Below are 23,479 nucleotides of genomic sequence, written 5' to 3' on the forward strand. Positions count from 1 at the left end.
GCTGGAGGTGGTGTGCAAGCTTTTACACCGGGCCTTTCCTTGGCTAAAGCTATAGAGCGCAAGCGGGTTAGATATCTTGAAATATGTAATGCTAATGGTTATAGTTTTGGTACCCTAATATTTACTACTTTGGGTAAGTATTGAAACTATCGAGTTTTTTTTTTTTTTTTTTTTGCTGAAAACACTAAAAAATTTAGCTATCCAGAAAGGTGTTGGAGCGCATATGGTTCTAGGCTCCCAACCCTTTCAAACAACTCTGTCTAATTTCCATTAATTGTAATAAATTAAAATTTTGAAAAAAAAGAAGAAGAAAAACTTTTTTGTATCACACATGTCAGCAATACGTGAGAATGCCAGTGGATATCTATTCCAACTGCCTATAGCTGTAAATGCAGGAAGGCGACATTGCTTTAGTAGTGTAATGTAGTACCTCACTTGTTTCGTTACTAGTAGTGATGAAGAAGCAGCAGCAGCAAAGTCGGTTTCATTATTTCCGTGATTTCTTCTTTTCTATATAAATCCCTCTCTCACTTCACTTGTTTTCTCATTGCTCATCCTCTCAAACACAAAAAAAGAGGGAGTAGAAAAAAATTCTTGAGATTTTCTCGTTTCTTTCTTTCTTTACAAAAGCGTATTTCTTTAGGGTTTTTACTTCTTCAATTTCGTTTTTCTTCATCTTCTTCTTCTTCTTCTTCTTCTTCTTCATCATCATCATCACTTCATCTTTCTCAATTGAACAAGAACAAGAAGATTAATCAATCATGAATATCATCCGTTTCTGCTTTGGAATCTGTGGTAGGTTTTATAAAATTCAATCTTTAGCTTCTTTCTTTTTGTCATTTGTGTATGTAATTTTCTTCGTTGATTTCGTTAATGGAGTATGATCTCTCTCTGAAACAGGGAATGTAACTGCTCTGTTTCTCTTCTTGTCTCCATTGTAAGTTATCCCTCTTTTGATCTTGTCCATTAATGCATGTTTCTTTCTTTGTCCATTGAAGAACTGAGAAATTTGGGGTTGCTGTTTATACTTAGCTTAATTAGGGTTCTTGAATTATCTTCTTTCTTGTTTTACTGACACTAATGGTGATCGTTAATTACTCTTAGCAATCTACTAAAATTTGTCAAATCTATTTCTATTTCTTGATGATTTGCAGAATGACATTTCGTAGAATCATAAAAAGCAAATCGACTCAACAATTCTCTGGCGTTCCTTACATCATGACCTTGCTCAATTGCCTTCTCTCTGGATGGTATAAATCTCTCTGCCTCTCTATAACATGACCTTGCTATATGCAATTCTCATTCTGGAGATGAATCGATTTGCAGGTATGGGCTTCCATTTGTTTCCCCGCATAATATCTTGGTGGCTACCATTAATGGTATTGGTGCAGTTATAGAAGGAATATATGTGGTGATTTTCATGATATACGCACCAAAGAAGGACAAATTGAAGTTGATGGTGTTACTCGCTCTGGCCCTCATCACATTCGCATCCGTCTCCATGGTTTCTTTACTCGTAATCCATGAACATGAGACCAGGTTGTTTTTCTGTGGTCTTGCTGCTACCATCTTCTCTATCAACATGTATGCCTCGCCGTTGTCTGTCATGGTAACTAATCCGCACAAGCCCTTTCGTTTTATTTTCGTCGATACTCAAATAATGTTCATCAACTTTATGCTATCAATAATTCAATTGCAGAAACTGGTAATTCGAACCAAGAGTGTAGAGTACATGCCCTTCTTATTATCACTGTTCGTGTTTCTTTGCGGCACATTCTGGTTCGTCTATGGCCTTCTCGGTGGAGATCCTTTCATTACTGTAAGTATTTTCTTAGTATGAGCTTTTTACTTCCAGGGGTTCGCATAAACTCGATATTGGTGTGTTCTGGGTAACTGGCTCTGACAATCGCACTATGTCTCTGACATATTATAAACTGAATCTTGTTATGGTCTCTGCCTAGAGTCCAACTCTGACACACATCATCTAATGTTTGTTGTTGTGAATGTGCATGACAGGTTCCAAATGGCTTTGGATGTGTTTTAGGGGCATTGCAGTTGATATTGTATGCCGTCTACAGAAATCCAAAAGGCAAAGCTGTTGTTGCTGATGATGGAGCCAGTGTGATGCCTCCTCCTCCTACCACTACTACTACTACTGCTTGTAGTAGTCCTGAAGAAGATGATGATTTTATTGAGCTGGGTTTCGAGAAACCTCTTCAAAAGACTGCTGCTACATGTGTCGACGATACTCGAATCGATGTTTTGTAGGTTCTGTGTCTTGATTATTCATTTTGATTGTGAAGAATGAAGAGTGGTGTGACACCGTGGGTCTTCACTGATTTAGGGGCTTCAGTACAGTACATAAGCAGAAGTAGCTAGCAAGCATATACTCGTTGTGGTTTAGTTAGTGATGTTGTCGTTCATGTAATGTCCTTGTGTAGGAATATTATACAGTCATGTAAGGAATTACAAAGCACATTTGGGCAACAGTTATACAAATTCATAGATCTCATTTTGCCAGTTTTGTACTTTGGTTTGATGATTTTATCATATTCGCTATTGATGCACTAGGCTTGCATTTTGCTGGTCTAATACTGAATATTTGCTGGATTCTTCTGGAATCAGCAACCCCATCACTCTATCACCAAGAGCAAAACAAGAAACTTTAAAGTATAAACTGAAAACAAGTTCTTTTCATAAATTGGGTGCTGATCGAAGATGGTTAAGAAAAACTCCATCCGGCATCCTCTATATTTACAGGACTCAAAACTTAGACAAAAACATGATTAACCTCAAAACCACTTTGGTTAAAGTATTAGAATGGTGCCGTGGCTACATCCCTTATTAATGTCTTTTCATCAGCACCGAAGTCATTTTCGTCGTCTGAATCCAACATTACGTGACCGCCTTTCTGCATATCTCCGCTACCTACCGACTCCAAACCCTGTTGCAAAGTTCACCAACCAACTTAACGCTCGCAGGTGTAGTGTAGAATTAAATATGCATTCATGAATTGGAACATAATAAGCGAAAGAAAACGATCGTACCTCTGTAAATATGTTTATTGCTTCTTCTGAGCTCATATTGTTTAACACTAACAAAGCCGCTTCCTACAAAAAACAAAAACAACTTCAATATAATTGTGATTTTAAATCCAACATCCAGGTATCACCAAACATGAAATGAATTGCTTACTCTTGCAAAATGAATTTGATGAATGTTCAGCGTTCTTGGTTCAGTTTCGATTGATGATTTTCTTTGGATCTGAATGCTGCTGCTACCTCCTCCTTGTTCCATTGTTTTGCTCTCTAGATATTTTTTTCTTCTTTTTAGTACTTGAAAGAAAGATGAATAATGCGACAACTTGTGGGAGACTGTTGTATAACGGTCTCCCTTTAAATAAAGAAAGAAAGCAGTAAGGCAAGTCGATCACGTATCACACACGTGGATAAAGATATTATACCTACGTGGCCGTAACCGGACACGTGACCGTATCTAAGCAGTTGCAAATGGAAAATTTGGATTTCTTCACCTATTCCGTGAAGGGATTGGCGTCGTGGGGGAATAAAGATATTTGTTTATTTTACGGAAACAGCACCACCATTTTATCCATTCCCGTAGGGACAGCGTGATCCACAAGGACACATGTACCTCGTTCATTCTAGATATTTTTGTACTTTGCCCAACTCGCTCTTTTCCGTACATGGGAAGGGTGTAGGTTTTTACTTTTTAGTAGACATTGTTGAAAAACGGCTGCACCAAACCTTTCAAACAAAGGCGTGGATCATCCAACATAAAAAAGCTAATTAAAGGGAAACAGACCTCACCCAACCACACTGTCAAAAAGAAATAAAAATATAATCTTAGTACTGCCTAGAGTCCTAATTAGCCAAGAAAGTACTGCCTAGACCATAGCAATGAGCGCTGAAAGATATTATAGCCAAGAAAGGTACAACTTGAAGAGCAAGCACCACTCTAAGTAGTAGATGAATCAGTGCCATAATACACCGGGTTTACCAGCCAACGCCTTGTTTGTACACCATAAACACAAACCCACTTGTTGCGCTTTAAAACAGTACGCAATCTGTCACCCCTTGCGCAATAAAAAAAGAAAAAAAAAACGCCAACAAGCAACACCATCAAACTGACACATAAGAAGGATAGAAAGAAAGATAAAGACCAAATCAAGCAAGAAAACTGTAATATTGCATGTGAATTCTTTTCCAAGTATTTTGATTGTTTTTTCTTTTCTGCGCTTTGATTTTTTGTTTTGTTTTTTGACTTTTTTTATTTTAAAGTCAATATAATTCGAAGATCTCACAAAATTGATGTGTGTGCTCCTTTTTAACGGTTCCAATGATTGTCGGATAACTTCACTTGTCCTTGTTTATCTCCGTGATTTTTTATTGCACACATTGTATATGGAGTCAAACTTTTTAAGACACGGGTAATATATCAGCGTTTAAGGTTGTACATGAGTTGACATGTATATGTATTTGGAGTTAAGGCGGGGCATACAATTGATATTCCAAATGTAACTATAGAGCATAAGATAGATGATCTTAGAGCTTCTCCGATGGCATGTGCGTGGGGATAAATGTCAAAACACACTTAGGATGTACATCCATTTTCTCTAAAATCATTCTCCAACCCGAATGTCATAAATCAATGTATGCATGACTTTAGGTAGAAAATGTCAAGGAGAATGTCTAGTTTCCCACATTCCCATTGACATTGTCTACCATCCTAGTCAGCTTTTTTTAATTAAAAATATATTTTATTTACTAAAATTAATTCTAATACAATAAATAATTATTTTTAGATCTAATAAAATCTTAAAATTACTAAACATAAAAATTTTACATTTAATAAGAAAATGATCACAAACAACACAATTGGAGATGAATAACTTTTTTCACCTAAATTTAAGGAAAATTTAGAATAAAGATGTCTTGTTTGTGTTGCCACATAGGAAATACATACAACAACCATGGGAGAAGCTCTTATGAATGAAACGAATCTAATTTTTGTGGTTGTTACTTGGCAGCCGGAAGCATAATTACGGTTGGTGCGCTTTAAGGAACGCAAAAGATAAACCTACCGACCAGTTCTTTATGCCTTTGCATCTGTATTTTCCTTTAGGAACTTTTCGGGCATTGATCGTTGCATGTTATAATCCTTTGTATGGTATTAATTTGATATTTTAATTAACATCTTGTGCTCCTTTTTGTTTCAATGAGATTGAAAATTTTCCATGAAACATCTTTTTTTTTATGATCCGCGGAAAACATAGCAATAAGTACATTTTCCGTGAAACATTTTTTTTTCCAATGAGATTGGAATTTTCTTAAGATCCGCGAAAAACATAGCAGTAGTTACTGGTTTTAAAGTTCTGAAACAAAAACAAGTGCAATAGTGCATTGTGCTGACATTTTATGATGGTCGGCAAAAACTTGGTAGGCAAATATAGATGTGTAAATAAGATGAATAAATGGATGCCTACAGTGATAACCTGCAAGTGCACAGGGTCAAATTGTAGTAATGTGTGCAAGACAGGGTCATTCCACAGGGACTTGGGGTGTATTGAAGCATTCATAAGCTAGTTAATCTAAATGCAATGAGTGACAATGACACAATGACGCAAAGAGAGCAAAACAGGGCCTATACAAGGTGAGTTAAAGGTGACAGTGTCATATACAATGGTATTTAGGCAGTGGCATATACAATGGTATTTAGGCAGTGGCAAAGGCAAAGCAAGCCAAGACAGTGAGGGAAACAAAGATAATGAAACAGAGGTAGACATAGGCTTTACAGGGCAGTGACAGTGCATATTTACAAAGCATAGTGTAACAATAAGAGTGACAGGGGCATACAAAGAGAATGAGAGACAATGAAACAAAGAAAGAGATACAAAGATAGTGTTACAAAGAAGATGGTGACATTTGCAAGGCAAGGCAGTGAATTTACAATGGAACAACAATGGCATATACAATGGTATTTACAGGGCAGTGATATTTGCAAAATAAACAAAACAGATGCAAACCAAGGCTACAAACCAAGGCTGTGAGCCAAGGGCAGTGATGGAAGATAAGGGATAAGGTGAGAATTAAGGCTTCAATTCCACCCCTAGATGCATATAATTCTCTAAGATGATATACTAGTCTTCTCCTATCACAACGATGCCTTAATCTCAGCTATCATATGTCAATCCCCTAGCATTACTTGTCTTTCTAAGGTACAAGCAATCTAAGATTATACTACATTCAGTTCATATAGCCTTTTCGGAAATTAAAACATGCTTGTCATCAAACTGTCATGGAAAAGAAGTGCTCATACAATAGGGTTATATTTGTCTAGAGTTTCATCTCTGCCTTAGTAGTAGAATTAAAACATGATGAAGTTCTTAAACAAGTTGTTTGTCAGACAACAATGTACAAAACTATCCTACTGATGCTAACATAAGAACATAACATAACATAAACATGAACATGAGCTTGATGTAAATTGTAACAATCACACACTCAAATTCAATACATGTTGGAGTTATGAACATCTGATATTAACAATGCATTTGAATTGAGAATCATGGAATTGAAAAGATTGATAAACCCTCAAAGCTAACAGTTCATGGAAATAACAAAACTAAACTATTCTACTGATGCTCTGGCTAATCCAGGCATAGCTCTACAACAACACCCACAAGTCCTATTTATACCCAATTTACATAATTAGGGTTTACAATTTTCCCCCAAATTCAAAACAGGGCAGTTAGGGTTTCTGATTTCTCACCTAATTAGATGGGACAATTGCTCCATCTCTTCGACCCACTCTTCTTCTGCTCTTCCTGCTCCTCTCCATGCCTTCCAATTACGTCTACAGACTCACCTATTTCATCAATTTCTCACCTAGGGTTTCAGGGAGAGGTGAGGTGAGAAATCGATGAAATAGATGGCTAGAGAAATAGGGTGATGATGGGTTTTAGTGGTTGGAGTGGTTGTGATGTTTCGGTGGAATTTGGTGGCTGGCAGAGACGAGGGTGTGGTGGCGATGGAGTTGGTGGATCTGTTGCAGAGGGATGGGGGAGAAGATGGAGAAGAAGGTGGTCGATGGAAAATTGGGTAAGGTCTGTTTGGCTGACGGGTATAGGTGTTAGGTGCTCGGGTGTTGGGCGGTTGTAGCAAATTGGATGAACAGCGAGGATGAGCCGTGGGATGTGGAGATGATGGACCGATCTAACGACGAGATGGAAGGAAGCGAGGAGCGACCGTTGGATGCGGAAGTACAACGAAACTGACGGCTCAAGATGGAGTTAGGTGCTATAGTGTTTTTCAGGATCTTCAGATTTTGATGCACTATGATGAAGCGACCGTATGATGCTGAGATGATCCAATCCGACAGCTGAATATGAAGGCGGGTATGGATATTGGAAATGGGTTTGGGTGAGGGTTTTGGGCCTTGGGTATGCCAAGCCCATATCTTCTTTAAGAACAATTCTTCCTCTTCAAGCCCAGTTCTAGCTTTTTGGTCTTGCGCACAACATTCTTCGCGGCTTCCTTGTGTGATTCCTCTTGGCTTCCACCACTTTTCTTCTCTTTTTGCTCCGCTATTCATCCAAACTTTATTTATTACCTAAAAATGCAAAATTAGTTAATAAAAATATTTATTCTTGAAAACCAAGAAAATACAGAATATGGGATAAAATGTAGAATTAATGCACAAAAGATGAGTTAAATGCCAACAAAAAGATATAGAAATATGCACTTTTTAGCACTCATCAAATACCCCCAAACCTGAATTTTACTTGTCCTCAAGTAAAACAAAACTAAGGAAATCCTACCTATACCACTGTCGCTGGTCTCTCGAATGCATTTAGCATATGCACTAAGCCTTTTAAACCACTAAGTGTCCCTAGTGGACGAGTGAAGTCTCGTGAAGGTTTGCTTAGAACGTACCTACAAAGTTCTAGGACAAAATATAAGCTCATATTCCATCAAATGTGACATGTGCAAGACAGTTTAAGCTCACAGCAAAATGGAGATGTGAATCTAGCTATCAAAGGCACAATCCTAGCACTGATAACAAATAAAGACATGTGATAAGAGTGTAAAGTGTATCTACACATGTGTAAAGAAAGATCGGATGTTATGATTACTAATCACCAAGAGATAGTTTCTCAGGCTAAGAACCAAGGTCGAAATCTAGCTAGCTATCCGGACTTTACGAGAATTGTGAATGAGTTGGAGGTATTTCACAATTACTCGCGTTGTACATCAATGGCATACACCCTCCTTGCTTATTACAAGACTATTTACAACAAAAAGATGACTCTTTACATGACTACTCTCTTTTATTTTTGGAACAAGAGAGGATGGAATTGATAAATACTTGATTGATTTTTTCATTTTTTTCATTCTTTTTTTTTTTTTTTTTGAATATATACATCATTTTTTTTTTTTTTTGATAAGGAAACACTTTTGATACATACAAAAGAAACAAAAATTACACGACACTTTGCAAGAGGTAGCCCTTTTTGATGCACCCAGTTAAATTCGATGGTTGTCTTTCTTAATGTAACCTCCACCTTCTATCCCAACCAACCAAAGAACAAGCTAGTCAAGTTTCGTTCAGTATTCTAAAGTGATTGGCAACTAAAACTTCCGATAGAACACCTCAAGGATGAGGCTATACATGTATTGGTAGATCGTGCGTGCAAGTTTCTTATCAATATGTGAATTGTGCTAGAATCAGGGGCCTAAATATCTAGACTAAGAATCCTTATAATTACATATTTGCACAAGAGTCAACATTTCAAGGTAAATGAGCTCCATTTTTATGTTTTTTAATTTTTTATTTTTTTTTTTTTTTTTTTCTTTTTTTTCAAAAAGAAGGAGTTCTTGTTTTCAATTATGGCATATTATCGTGGTATCTACTCTATACCCCCAAACCTAAACTAAACATTGTCCTCAATGTTTCAAAAGATGTAAAGAATTATAATACAACATATGGAGAGGATTATGCTGAGTAGAGAAAAAGGAAAGAGAATACCCGATTTCGGCGAAAGCAAGATTAGAACTCCATTATTCAAGGCAAAAATCCAACATTCTTTTAGCCGAGATCATATTGGATTAGCACTATATATACAAAAGAAACAAAAGATTTAACTAAGAAACTATCTACAAGAAAATTTGGTTTTTAATGGGATTGGACTTTTTGGGAAAAATTTGGTTTTGTCGGGAGACATTTGTTTTTGATGGGAAAAAGAAAAATTTTGGTTTTTAGGGAAACATTTGGAAAACTTTGGTTTTTATGGGAGAAAAACATTTGGTTTTTAATGGGATAAGGAGACCAAGCCCACTGTTGGGTTTTGCGAAGCCCAGCTACGTTTTTGAAAAACAGGCCCACTGTTGGTGAGTAAAGCTCACTGTTGGTTTTTGGAATTTTGAAATTTTGGCCCACTTGAACTTTGGTTCAAGCCCACAGTTCAGAAACAAGCCCATGTAACAATTTGAAATTTGGGCTCTTAAATAGCCAAAGGTCGAGGCCCAACTGGGCTTTGAAAACGTTTTATGTTTTTGGGTCAAGCCCACAGTGTAAATGTTTAGTTTTCAAATGGATGTTAAGCCCACAGTCCCAGAAATTTAGTTGGGCTTTGGCTAGCTACTAACTAAAATATGAGGCCCAACTGGGCTTTCAAAAGTTCAGTTTTCTTTAATTAAAACAACATGCCCAAATCAATCTAAAACCACAAGCCCACAAGAAATTAAACAAACAAGCCCACAAGAAATTAATTACAAACCTAACAGAAAATATAAGCCCAAATGTTGGGTTTAATATTACAAGCCCACAAGAAAAATGGAAGCCCACAGTTTGGGTTCTCTTAATGGGTTTAGGCTTACCTGTGAAGCACAGCCCAGCTGTTCAGTTTGGTTGCAAAAGCCCAGTTGGGCTTTGGATCATCCTAAGCTTTGGCTTCAACACTCAAGGCCCAGTTGGACTTGGTTCAATTTTCTTTGGCTTGTATTACAGACCAGTTTGGCTTGGGTTCTAGCTGCAGCTTTGGTTCAGCAAGTTTCAGCCTTAGCAGCACAGCAACAGGTGCAGAAGGTAGCAGCAGTTAGCAGCAACAGGCAGCAACAGGGGAAAGTAACAGCCTCAGTTCCACCAGTTCACCAGCAACAGCAGAGGCAGTGCAAGCAGCAGCAGCACCAGGGGCAGATTCAGCAACAAAGGTGCAAATGGGCTAAGCAGTTCACAACAGTGCACTAAAGCAACAGGCAAGAAGATGCTCTGATGCTATGCAAGAACAACAAGCAAACAACTAGATGAGGATGCAAACAACAAGAATGCAATGTAAACAGCAAATGATGCAAGTGCAGCTGCAAGCTAAGAGCAACAGCAAGCAAATGAGCAAGGAAAGAAAAACAACAGAAGTTGTTAAGAACAACAAGAACAGCAAGGGAAAATGATGCAAAGATGAAAAATTATGCAAAGATGAAAATGCAAGTTATGATGAGCTAAATGATTATACTAAATGCAAGATATGCAAGTGAAAGAAAGCAAGGAAAAACAGCAACCACACAATGCCAAGTCCCCGGCAGCGGCGCCAAAAACTTGGTAGGCAAATATAGATGTGTAAATAAGATGAATAAATGGATGCCTACAGTGATAACCTGCAAGTGCACAGGGTCAAATTGTAGTAATGTGTGCAAGACAGGGTCATTCCACAGGGACTTGGGGTGTATTGAAGCATTCATAAGCTAGTTAATCTAAATGCAATGAGTGACAATGACACAATGACGCAAAGAGAGCAAAGCAGGGCCTATACAAGGTGAGTTAAAGGTGACAGTGGCATATACAATGGTATTTAGGCAGTGGCATATACAATGGTATTTAGGCAGTGGCAAAGGCAAAGCAAGCCAAGGCAGTGAGGGAAACAAAGATAATGAAACAGAGGTAGACATAGGCTTTACAGGGCAGTGACAGTGCATATTTACAAAGCATAGTGTAACAATAAGAGTGACAGGGGCATACAAAGAGAATGAGAGACAATGAAACAAAGAAAGAGATACAAAGATAGTGTTACAAAGAAGATGGTGACATTTGCAAGGCAAGGCAGTGAATTTACAATGGAACAACAATGGCATATACAATGGTATTTACAGGGCAGTGATAGTTGCAAAATAAACAAAACAGATGCAAACCAAGGCTACAAACCAAGGATGTGAGCCAAGGGCAGTGATGGAAGATAAGGGATAAGGTGAGAACTAAGGCTTCAATTCCACCCCTAGATGCATATAATTCTCTAAGATGATATACTAGTCTTCTCCTATCACAACGATGCCTTAATCTCAGCTATCATATGTCAATCCCCTAGCATTACTTGTCTTTCTAAGGTACAAGCAATCTAAGATTATACTACATTCAGTTCATATAGCCTTTTCGGAAATTAAAACATGCTTGTCATCAAACTGTCATGGAAAAGAAGTGCTCATACAATAGGGTTATATTTGTCTAGAGTTTCATCTCTGCCTTAGTAGTAGAATTAAAACATGATGAAGTTCTTAAACAAGTTGTTTGTCAGACAACAATGTACAAAACTATCCTACTGATGCTAACATAAGAACATAACATAACATAAACATGAACATGAGCTTGATGTAAATTGTAACAATCACACACTCAAATTCAATACATGTTGGAGTTCTGAACATCTGATATTAACAATGCATTTGAATTGAGAATCATGGAATTGAAAAGATTGATAAACCCTCAAAGCTAACAGTTCATGGAAATAACAAAACTAAACTATTCTACTGATGCTCTGGCTAATCCAGGCATAGCTCTACAACAACACCCACAAGTCCTATTTATACCCAATTTACATAATTAGGGTTTACAATTTTCCCCCAAATTCAAAACAGGGCAGTTAGGGTTTCTGATTTCTCACCTAATTAGATGGGACAATTGCTCCATCTCTTCGACCCACTCTTCTTCTGCTCTTCTTGCTCCTCTCCATGCCTTCCAATTACGTCTACAGACTCACTTATTTCATCAATTTCTCACCTAGGGTTTCAGGGAGAGGTGAGGTGAGAAATCGATGAAATAGATGGCTAGAGAAATAGGGTGATGATGGGTTTTAGTGGTTGGAGTGGTTGTGATGTTTCGGTGGAATTTGGTGGCTGGCAGAGACGAGGGTGTGGTGGCGATGGAGTTGGTGGCTCTGTTGCAGAGGGATGGGGGAGAAGATGGAGAAGAAGGTGGTCGATGGAAAATTGGGTAAGGTCTGTTTGGCTGACGGGTATAGGTGTTAGGTGCTCGGGTGTTGGGCGGTTGTAGCAAATTGGATGAACAGCGAGGATGAGCCGTGGGATGTGGAGATGATGGATCGATCTAACGACGAGATGGAAGGAAGCGAGGAGCGACCGTTGGATGCGGAAGTACAACGAAACTGACGGCTCAAGATGGAGTTAGGTGCTATAGTGTTTTTCAGGATCTTCAGATTTTGATGCACTATGATGAAGCGACCGTACGATGTTGAGATGATCCAATCCGACGGCTGAATATGAAGGCGGGTATGGATATTGGAAATGGGTTTGGGTGAGGGTTTTGGGCCTTGGGTATGCCAAGCCCATATCTTCTTTAAGAACAATTCTTCCTCTTCAAGCCCGGTTCTAGCCTTTTGGTCTTGCGCACAACATTCTTCGCGGCTTCCTTGTGTGATTCCTCTTGGCTTCCACCACTTTTCTGCTCTTTTTGCTCCGCTATTCATTCAAACTTTATTTATTACCTAAAAATGCAAAATTAGTTAATAAAAATATTTATTCTTGAAAACCAAGAAAATACAGAATATGGGATAAAATGTAGAATTAATGCACAAAAGATGAGTTAAATGCCAACAAAAAGATATAGAAATATGCACTTTTTAGCACTCATCACGTATGTACTATATAGTTAGCACAAACATTCCTACAAACTAGGTTGGTGAAGATAGGGATTGCTTGTTGTGCGGAACACTTTTCCTTGTTCTCTTCAGGAATAGATAGAGAAAAACTAGGTTGAGTTTATCTCTTTACTGCACCTCCTTTACTCTCTTCTACGGTGAGAAATAGGCCGAGCATTTCTCACATGTGCCGTATACCGTCATACCAAAACCCTAATTTATATCCCCCCATTTGTGTTAAATTGAGTCAGATTTTGTGATGATGTGTTGAGAGAGAAAAATATTCTCTTAGCCGAGTTAGCCAAGATAGAGAGATATTCTCTGATTTGTGAGAATTACTAGGATGGGTCACGTGAAAAGACATGGAATGCCTCAGAAATTGTATGTAAAATGTGAGAGAAGTTGAGGTTGAGCTCCATCTCTCCATGGTCGGTTACCTATGTCATGTGGAGACTGTATTATTGCTTGTGGGTCTCTTTGTTGAGCATGTGGAGCTCAGGTTATCCACGTTTTGGGATAAACATGTACAGTTTAGGCCCAATTTACTTGCAGTGAGTGTGTTTGAGACGCTGAGAAATAGGCTTGAGCCCTAGGTGAGGCTTTTGCCTGAGTCTTATACCTGTATAAGACACTTCAGACGAGTTGGCTCAGCTCAGATAAGGCTATCTGAGTCTTGGCTGACGCGACTGAGGTTGTCTGAGATTTAGCCGAAGCGACTGAGGCCGTCTAAGATTTGACTGACGCGATTGAGTCTCTCTGAAGTCAGCTGGGACATGTTCGGAAGAGAAAGGAAGGCTTGCATGCACATCTAATACTGTCTCTGCGAGACTTGGGATCACTTGTCTTTGACCAGCGTGCCTTGTGGAGGTGTGCTAGGAGTCAATTGTGTATGTATTGTGGGGACGATATGACCAGTGTATCTCAAAAGAATGTTCTAGGAGATTTTCTAAAGGTCCCAGAGGCAGAATAACCAGCATATCTCGCGGGGATGTCTTAGGAATTATTTGGAAGCCTCAGTAAGTCGAGTCAGAGCCTAAAGTAGACATGACTAGTGTATCTCGCGATGATGTATTAGGAATCAGTCATTGATCTCAAATTGGGTGAGTTGTATTTACAGGAGACATGTATGTCTTCTCTCTGAGTCATAAGTCCATAGGGGACATTTTTACGCATCCACAAAGCCAACATGACCAGCAGTATCTCGTAGAGGATGTACGTTAGGAATCATTGCATCACAACCAGCTGCGTCTCGCGAAGACATGCTGAAATTATGGTTGTTCTGGTTCATAAGTTAGCCGGGGACATTTTACGCTCTACAAAACCTACGTGACCAGCAGTTTCTCGTCGAGGATATGCGCTAGGTCATGACATCACGACCAATAGTGTCTCGCAGGGACGTATACTAGCAATCGTGGCTATGGGTGCCTTGAGGACCAATGGCTGAATCTCTCTCGCGAGAGTTGAGTTTTGCAATTTGGTATTGAAATGACACGTTTCCCCCTTGTCCAAATTTCACCATCTACAGAAGAATACGAAGAGTCTGATTTTATGCAGAAACTCTTACGGTTGTGTACGCATGCTAATAATTCAACTTCATCTTTTAATTTACTTTCAGAAATTGTAAAATTGTAACCAACCATTAACAACTTAATCAATTGGATAATATGATATTATACCAATTATTTTACTGATATTCCCCTCTCTCTTCTCTTTACTCTTAGAAAAAAAGAACGTAAAAACTCTTCAAGTAGCCTCCATTTTTTTGCTCAGATTCAATCCGTTTTGGAAAAGATTTGAGCAAAGAGATTTTTTTATTTTCATTAGTATTAGTTTTAGTGTAGGATTTTAAATTTGGTTTTCTTTTGATGTCGTTTGACATTTTTCTTCGCCTTTGGAGCGATTTATATCTTCGCTTTTGTGCGATTTTATTTTCATCTTTATGATGATTTTATCTCAGTTTCCAAGGCGACTATTTCAGGAATTTTGGTTGGTATGTGGTTTGTTATTTTGGATTATTCAAGAACATCAATGACTCAACTCGGCAGCACTGCGATTTCACCTTCAATCCAAGAGATATATGGCATCCAGGTTCGTCTCAAACAATGGTTAAAGCAAATTACTTCTCTATTTCAGTAGCATCTCTTTTTGAAGAAGACAACTATCTTATACCATCCTTCGTTCTCCCTACAAAAATTGGATACTATTGCAGTTCATCGCTCTTTGTCTTCGCGATTTATTCGTAATTTGTATCTTTATTTATGTTAGAGCACTGCTCGGTCAAACTCACAAGCGTTTTTATCTCAAGCTTGTTTGTCAAGTTTAGTTTCCAAAACTATAAGTCTTGATTTCTAGTCTACTTATAGATAAGTCTCGGATTAGGATAATAAGTGTAGTTGAGCTTTAGACTCCACGGTGTTCATCAAATGAAGACGAAGAACTACTCAAGGGAACTTGTGGAACTTCATCAACAAAAGGTATGTGGAGACTTGAACTTATCTAACACTCAAAAGTATATCTATGTTATCTCCTATTTGAGACAAAAGTCGTATTGCTATATAGACTTCAAATATACACATTTGCTATTTCGAGCTGAGTTTAACTCACTTATCTATTTCTCGAAATATGTGTTTGTAAGATTTCGCTTTAACCAAGTTCATCTTTACTCTTGACGAAAGTCATATTGATTATTTCAATAACTTGAAAATTGCTTTGATGCTAATAGTTTGTGGATAACAACTATTGTCATCCTCTAAGAAAGTTTCAATGATTGAAATGAGACTTTAGAACAAGTAACCATGTTTGGATATAAACATAGTGTGTATTCACATTTGTGTAAAATCCAAAACCGGGAACCTAAGTATGCGTATCCGTACACGTACTGGTTGGTTGTTGGAAGTCCAGAACCTAGGTATGCATACCCGTACGCGTACTGGCGGAAGTTTGGGTTCCGTGAATTTTTGCTGGAGTTTGGAAGTATGAATTGGTATGCGTACCCGTACGCGTACTGGCGTAACCAAACTCGGTCCGGCTACTTAGGTATGCGTACCCGTTTGCATACTTAAGTAGGTTACTTTCTAAAATCAATTTGTTCATGAATTGATTCGAGTGAATCAAAATCGATTTTGTTTCAATTGTGTCTTGTATACTTTTATGAGATCTAACCAATTGAACAACTCTCTAATTAGTTTCATTTGAGTCATTTGAACTAGTTATGGTAAAGATAAATAAGGTTGATATGAAAGTGCTCATATGGCTAACCATTGTTAACTATTGTTGAACCGACAAAGTGTACACGTTTAGGTACGGTTACTAAAACCTAAATGAAGGTACATTTCATTTGTGTATAACAAGCTAAGTTCGATCTAACGATTGAAAGATATTAGCTTGAATCTAATCAGGTTTTCATCTAACGGTGATTATTAAATGCTTTGTTACCTAGGTAACTTAGATTGCAAACCCTTATTTGAAATCTATATAAAGGAGAACTCTAGCAACTGAGAAACTTAATCCCCACACCTTCTGTGTGATACTAGTTGCATAAGCTAGAGTCGATTCTCCTTTAACCTTAGGTTTTTCACGAAACCCTGTATGTTAACGACTTTAAGACTTCATTGGGATTGTGAAGCCAGACCCAAGTATTTTCTCTGTAGTTGCGTGTTCTGATCTTGTTGTTTTCTATTGTGATTGGTACTATCTTCTTTAATATTTACTCGAGATTTTATCTCCGATGGGCAAGATTGAAAAGTAGTCACAAACATCGTCGTCTCATCGTTTGTGATTCCACAATATCTTGTTTCGTTAATCGATTAAGATTATTGTGAGGTGATTGATAATACTAGGTTGTTCTTCGGGAATATAAGTCTGGTTTATCAATTGGTTCCTATTCACCTTGATTTATCAAAAGACGGAACAAAGCTCGTAGGTATTTATGTGGGAGACAGATTTATCTATTCAATAGACTTTCCTGTGTGATGCAGATTTGTTTATCAAGTCTTCAACTTTGGGTCGTAACAACTCTTAGTTGTGGGTGAGATCAGCTAAGGGAATCAAGTGCGTAGAATCCGCCTGGTTCTTGAGGCGTAAGGAACGCAGTTGTACCTTGATCAGTGTGAGATTGATTAGGGCTCAACTACATTCCAGTTCAAAGTTAACTTGGAGTAGGCTAGTGTCTGTAGCGGCTTAATACAGTGTGGCGTTTAAATCTGGACTAGGTCCCGTGGTTTTTCTGCATTTGCGGTTTCCTCGTTAACAAAACTTCTGGTGTATGTGTTATTTCTTTTCCACGTTATATTTTGTTATATAATTGAAATATCACAGGTTGTGCGTCTAATCGATCAATTGGTAAATCCAAGCTTTGGTTGTTGATTAAAATTGATTGATCCTTGAACATTGGTCTTTGGTACCGTTCAAGTTATTTCTCTTATGTTCAATCAGGCTCGCAAATTCCTATTTGTTTGATTGCGGATTGAATTGAGAAACTGAGATATAACTCTTTGATCTACTTTTTCTCAAGATTGAGTCTGACTGTCTAGTTGATTCTCTTGAAAGTATATTGGAGTTAGTCCATACAGATTGCTAAGAGAAATATTGGGTGAGGTTGTTAGACCCCCGCTTTTTCAATTGGTATCAGAGCAGGAAAACATGCTTAAGACCTCATAAGTCTGTGTTTGTAGCGATCTGACTCTATGGACAATTGTACTATCTCTGACAACGCAACACCAGTTCAGGAGCACTCTGATTTGGTTCAAAGTTCTGAGCCATCTAAGAATTCTCTCATATTTTCTCCCTTGACTGGAACTGTGATCGACTGGGAAAAATGCCTAGATGAACAGTTGGATGATCTTTCAGATGAAAGTGACTCAGAAGAGGGACAAGGTATTGATGAGGAAGTCTCCTAATATATCACGCTATTTGACCACATCTTAAAAAGAAAAAGGTCAATATCCTTCCTGGCTAAATATCTGACACCTCTCTATCAAGAGAACAAGAAATTGAGAAAACTCTTTAAAGGTTATGATTGTGGTTACAAACTATTACAATCTACTGTTAAAGATCGTGACGAAGATGTACGTTCAAAAAGGTCTAAATGTGATAATCTTCGTCGAAACCTCATCGTGTTGAAAGAAAGACTTGCAGAAGCTGAAGCAAGATATGACTCTCAACAAAAATGTTTTAACGACAGAGAAATCACCTTCCTCGCTAGGGAAAAAAATTGGAGGCTGATCTGGCTGCGGCTCTTGATAAGGTCAATTCACTGGAAGAGAATATGAAAAGATTTAATGCTAGCTCTACAAAGTTATACTCTATGCTTGGAGCATGTAAATAACATCGTGATACACATCGTCTGGGCTATAAAGGAATAAACGCTCATCAACTCTGTCTGTGCTAATGACAAGCTTCTGAGTGAAAATCACCCTGATAACAAAAGAAAAAAATTCATTCTGCAGCTGATGCTCTTAGGAACAAGAATTGTTCTCCTTCGAAAACAACTCAGATGAAAACATTCAAGAACATTCCCTACAACTGTTATTATTGCGGAAACAAAGGTCACCTTGAAAGGAGATGTCGTTTCCGACTGCGAAATGAAAAACTTCATAACATTCTTGTATGGATGTCTAAAGAAGTAATTAAGCCTGCTTCTCATGTTTTTGGAGTAAAAGGTCTTGTCTGCAATCAAAAAAATTGTTGTGATGAGCCAATTCTTGACTATAGGTATGACACAAATCCTGTCTACATGTGTAAAGGGAAGTATGTCATATGGACAAGTGAATCTTCAAAGTACTCTGTGAAGAAAAAATATCATCGAAGGAAGAAGAAATGTTCAAACACCTTTCCTCTCACTGAAGAAAGTCTTGAATCTAAAATATCTGCTCCAGACTTCGTTCATATCAATAATCGAGTCTCAGATCTCAAGACAAGTATAAATAGACTCAAACGCGGCATTAAAAAGGCAAGGAAGGCGACATTCTCAGGTATCTCTTGTCCTCTTAGTCATAATTCTCTTTTGACCAACCCTAGTGTTTCCTCTGAAGATCTTCAAGGAAGAAAAGGAAGATGTCAATATTCCTGATGAGAAAAATGCTCATCAAAGTACAACTTTACTGCTCAAAGTAGCATCCTCCTTAAAACCATGTGAGGATTCTCATAATTCTCAAGAAGTCTTTCTGTCTTGAGAAAGTAGTCTTTGTTGTATTGTTGTCATAATGATCATACCACTGTCGAGTTCTGCTCCGACATTTTATTACTCATGGTAATAATTTTGATCAATAACTCTTGAAAATTTTGTTGCTTACCTTTAAAAAAAAAAACTTTTGTTCTCTTCCCATTGACGAGTGAGTTGTTGCTTATCAACAATTATCTTATGTTCTCTTGAACTAAGACTATCTGTCAATTCATTTAGAATTTGTCTTTGATCTTTTTCAAAAACTACTTCTAAATAAGGCTCAATTACTCTCTTGGTTTCGAACCTGGTTCTTAATCATTAGTCACGTGCACCGGACCCTTACAGAACATTTATGAGTAACCCTAGGGTTTCCCTATGAAGAACTCTTATATATATGTATCATGTCTTTTATTTTCTCCTGATACATACAAGTTCTGTAAAGTCAAAAGTTCTTCTGAATTTTTGTGGTGTGCACAATGGATGGATGCAACAAGGAAGACAAAGTTGAGGAAGGCAAGGTTATGGAGTTTCACGAGAACCCTGTTTTCATAACTTGCTACCATGCTGTTGATCATGAAAACAAACTTCCAGTTCAGATGTCATCTCAACTGGTAGGAAATCTTCTTCGAGATTTTGATGTCGTACGTGAACAACTTGGAATTGCAACAGAGAATCTTGAATTTCTGAAAAACGAATTGAAGAAAGAAACTGATGAGCTTGTCTATGCTCGATATCTGGTTGCTGGTCGTGTCTGATGAGTTTCAGTTGCGTCTTCTCTAAGAGTTATTTTTTTGTCTAGGAAACTTCTTATGAGAATTTATTCTTGTGTTTTAAGAATGATAACTAGGGTTTGGAATATCAATTATTGTGAGTAAACATAGCTATTTCCAAAGATTTTCATCTTGCAATGTTTTTAGATTTATTTATTTGCATTCTAAAGTTTATTTGGAAGATGATTTTGCAGTATTAATCTTTATGGTTTTATATATTGCAATTTGTTATGGGATATGTGTGTTTGCGTCCGTGAACTATGATTGTCCCATACATGGTCAAAAGTTAAGTCTTTCATATGTCTTTATGCAAATATTGATAAAAGATTGAATGAACTTTTGACAAACAAAAGTTAAGCCTATTATGTCTTTATGCAAATATTGATGGAAGATAGGATGAACTTTTGTTTACAGAGATCAATTCTAGTATATGTCTCTATGCAAATAGTATGAAAAATAGAATGAATCTTTGAATATTCCGCAGTATTGGTCTTTCCCTGATCCACATCTTTGTGTAAATACTGTACGGCTCCGTAAGTTTTCTTATGTAAGCATTTCCAATTAAATTAATCATGAGTTCTCTTGTGGATAATTTAAGAGTTATTTTGTAAAAGAGTCTTATATTTAACATCTAATTAGGGTCTGGGCCGTAGAACATGCAGTTGATGCATTAGGATCGTAGACTAGCAAGGACCGTTATAAAACTGTCAGTTGACTTTTCTTGTTTTGTTTAACACCCTGACTATGAGTTGACTGACGTTAACTGTTTGACTATTATAAAATGAGTTTTCAATCTGCCCCTTAAATCATCACACAAATATTTTCCTGTTATCTAACGCATCATCTCACTCGAACCCAGTAAAATAAATGGCTGTTATTTGGACCGACAATACGTCTGTCTCTTCCGGTGCCGAGAATTAAGCTAGGCTTATGTCAGAGAACGATTCTGACAGGAAAGTTCTTGTGATAATTTGATGAAAACACGATTTTGTTTAACCATTGATGTCGCAGTACTCTTAGAAGAATAAGAAAAGTAAATTACACTACCAGTCTAATCTATGAAGATTGTATAATAGAAAACCAAAAAGAGTTGTTACCCTTGTTTCATTGTTTGGAGCCAATACAGAAACAAAACCATCTAATATCAATGGAAGTATAATCAAGATAATCTATAAATGATGAACAAGATAAACCTGTGCTAATGCCGCAACTGGAGCACTCCTTCATCTCCATCCCTGGCTAAAATGGGTCTAAATTTCTTTCAGGCATTTCATCGAACAATTTCTCCGCCTAACTATCGATCAAACCACTCTCAACAAACATATCATAATCAAACCTATATTTCACTACCAAACAATGTATCTGTTTCCCATGTAGGTTCACCAGAAGCTGGTAATACATCTAAGAAAGTAATTGATTATGATGCGCCCTTATTTCTCTCATCAGATTAAAAAGGTTTAATACTTCATTAAATTTATGGGTATGTGAGAACTGAATAACCAGAGACGTCCAAGTAATGAGATTATTATTGTTAGAATTGATGATTATTCTCAGGAAGACAAAAGAAGATCATCCACGCCATTTCTTCTAACAATACCATTAAAAGACAAGAGGTGAGAGAAGACCCATTCCGTCATCAACGGAGAAAGATCAATTAATCAGCACAAGTTTATCCTCAGCCGTCCGCTAGTGCTTAAGATCGATAGTTTAAATAAAATATCTGAAATTATTTGGATGTGAAAACGGAGTTAGGATACAGTGGCATTTTACTACTTCCTATGGGTATTTTGGTCAGAATTACAGATGGTCAACTTAGTCTTTGGTTAGTCAACGGCCCTAACGCATCAACTGCATGTTATACGACTCAGACCCTAATTAGATGATAAACATACGACCCTTTTACAAAATAACTCTTAATTTAATTGAGTATTTTGGATACAAAATTCATGTTTCATGAGATTTGTTAATGTCCAAATAAATCCTTCTTTTCTTGTAAAAGCAAGGTCGCTCTTGTTGTTCCTTTTGGAATGACATTTTATGGGGGAGAGTTCTTAATTGAACTTGTGCTTAATTGCCAAATCTTTGTGGGAGTGCAGCTGTGGAATATTATAGGGGTTATCTTGTATCTTTTTAAACTCCTTGATGAATGCATTTAGTTTCGACTATATGATTGCATCTAAACAAGTTGATATGTGCTTCTCTTTTGGTCATGAAGTGTCTCTATGGAAATTTTATTAGGATCCCACTTATTTTCGTAGCTTCGCCAATTTTATTGACAAAAGGGGGGAGAATTAATGTGTAGTTCACACAACAAATACATATGGTTTACGAATCATTATAAAAGGGGGAGTGATTTTCATGTGAGATGAAGTATTGACTAAGGGGGAGTTATACATATCACCATAGTATTGTTGTCGAAGTTGTGATACAATTGAACTTTGATGTTGTGTAATAATACTATGACATTGTATAACAATGATTGAGAGCTACTGTTTTCTCATTGTTATAGATACGGATCTTCAACAACGATGATGTTGAGTTGAACACATTTTGAATCATTGGAGTACTTGGAAGTGACAAAGATTTCGAGTAATGTTGAAGAACCAAGGAGATCAATCATTTGGATGAGAAGCTACAAAGTTTATTTATTTTGTATTCCATATGTATTGATAGTTTTGTCACTAAAATTGACAAAGGGGGAGATTGTTAGAGTATTGATCGGTCGAACTCGCAAGCGTTGTTATCTCAATCTTGTTTGTCAAGTTTAGTTTCCAAAACTATAAGTCTTGATTTCTAGTCTGCTTATAGCTAAGTCTCGGATTAAGATAGTAAGTGTAGTTGAGATTTAGACTCCACGACGTTCATCGAATGAAGACGAAGAGCTACTCAAGGGAACTTGTGGAACTTCATCAACAAAAGGTATGTGGAGACTTGAACTTATCTATCACTCAACAGTCTATCTATTTTATATCCTATTTGAGACAAAAGTCGTATTGCTATATAGACTTCAATTATACACATTTGTTATCTCGAGCTGAGTTTAACTCACTTATCTATTTCTCGAAATATGTGCTGGTAAGCTTTCGCTTTAACCAAGTTCATCTTTACTCTTGACGAAAGTCATAATGATTATTTCAATAACCTGAAAATCGCTTTGATGCTAATAGTTTGTAGACAATTGACATCCTCTAAGAAAGTTTCAATGATTGAAATGAGAGCTTAGAACAAGTAACCATGTTTGGATATAAACATAGTGTGTATTCACATTTGTGTAAAATCCAAAACCGGGAACCTAAGTATGCGTACCCGTACACGTACTGGTTGGTTGTTGGAAGTCCGGAACCTAGGTATGCGTACCCGTACGCATACTGGCGGAAGTTTGGGTTCCGTGAATACTGTTGGAGTTTGGAAGTATGAATTGGTATGCGTACCCGTACGCGTACTGGCGTAACCAAACTCGGTCCAGCTACTTAGGTATGCGTACCCGTTTGCATACTTAAGTAGGTTACTTTCTAAAATCGGTTTGTTCATGAACTAAAACATTTATATAATAAGAAATGCAATCTTTTGCAAACCGTGGATATGATGTTCATGAATTGATTCGAG

General features: G+C 37.3%; 1 protein-coding gene across 2 annotated transcripts; it reads left to right on the top strand.

Moving 5' to 3' along the window:
- Positions 1-362: 362 nt before the first annotated feature.
- LOC113361287 (bidirectional sugar transporter SWEET1-like) lies at positions 363-2,550 on the top strand. Of its 2 annotated transcripts, XM_026604575.1 has the most exons (6): positions 363-795; positions 901-937; positions 1,155-1,250; positions 1,327-1,609; positions 1,700-1,819; positions 2,017-2,550. In XM_026604575.1, the coding sequence occupies exons 1-6, from the start codon at positions 762-764 to the stop codon at positions 2,266-2,268; spliced, it is 822 nt and encodes a 273-aa protein (XP_026460360.1). In that variant the 5' UTR covers positions 363-761; the 3' UTR covers positions 2,269-2,550. The 2 variants fall into 2 exon arrangements, with proteins under 2 accessions (XP_026460360.1, XP_026460359.1); XM_026604574.1 differs by having other exon boundaries at positions 1,327-1,819.
- Positions 2,551-23,479: the final 20,929 nt, after the last annotated feature.

This window comes from Papaver somniferum, chromosome 3 (genome assembly GCF_003573695.1).
Source record: "Papaver somniferum cultivar HN1 chromosome 3, ASM357369v1, whole genome shotgun sequence".
NCBI lineage: Eukaryota > Viridiplantae > Streptophyta > Magnoliopsida > Ranunculales > Papaveraceae > Papaver > Papaver somniferum.

Excerpts from the sequence above, each read along its gene's own strand:
- LOC113361287 (XM_026604574.1), top strand. The coding sequence starts at position 762 with ATGAATATCATCCGTTTCTGCTTTGGAATCTGTG. Across the intron at positions 796-900 it reads TTTCTGCTTTGGAATCTGTG|GGAATGTAACTGCTCTGTTT; the intron begins GTAGGTTTTATA and ends TCTCTGAAACAG. Across the intron at positions 1,820-2,016 it reads GTGGAGATCCTTTCATTACT|GTTCCAAATGGCTTTGGATG; the intron begins GTAAGTATTTTC and ends TGTGCATGACAG.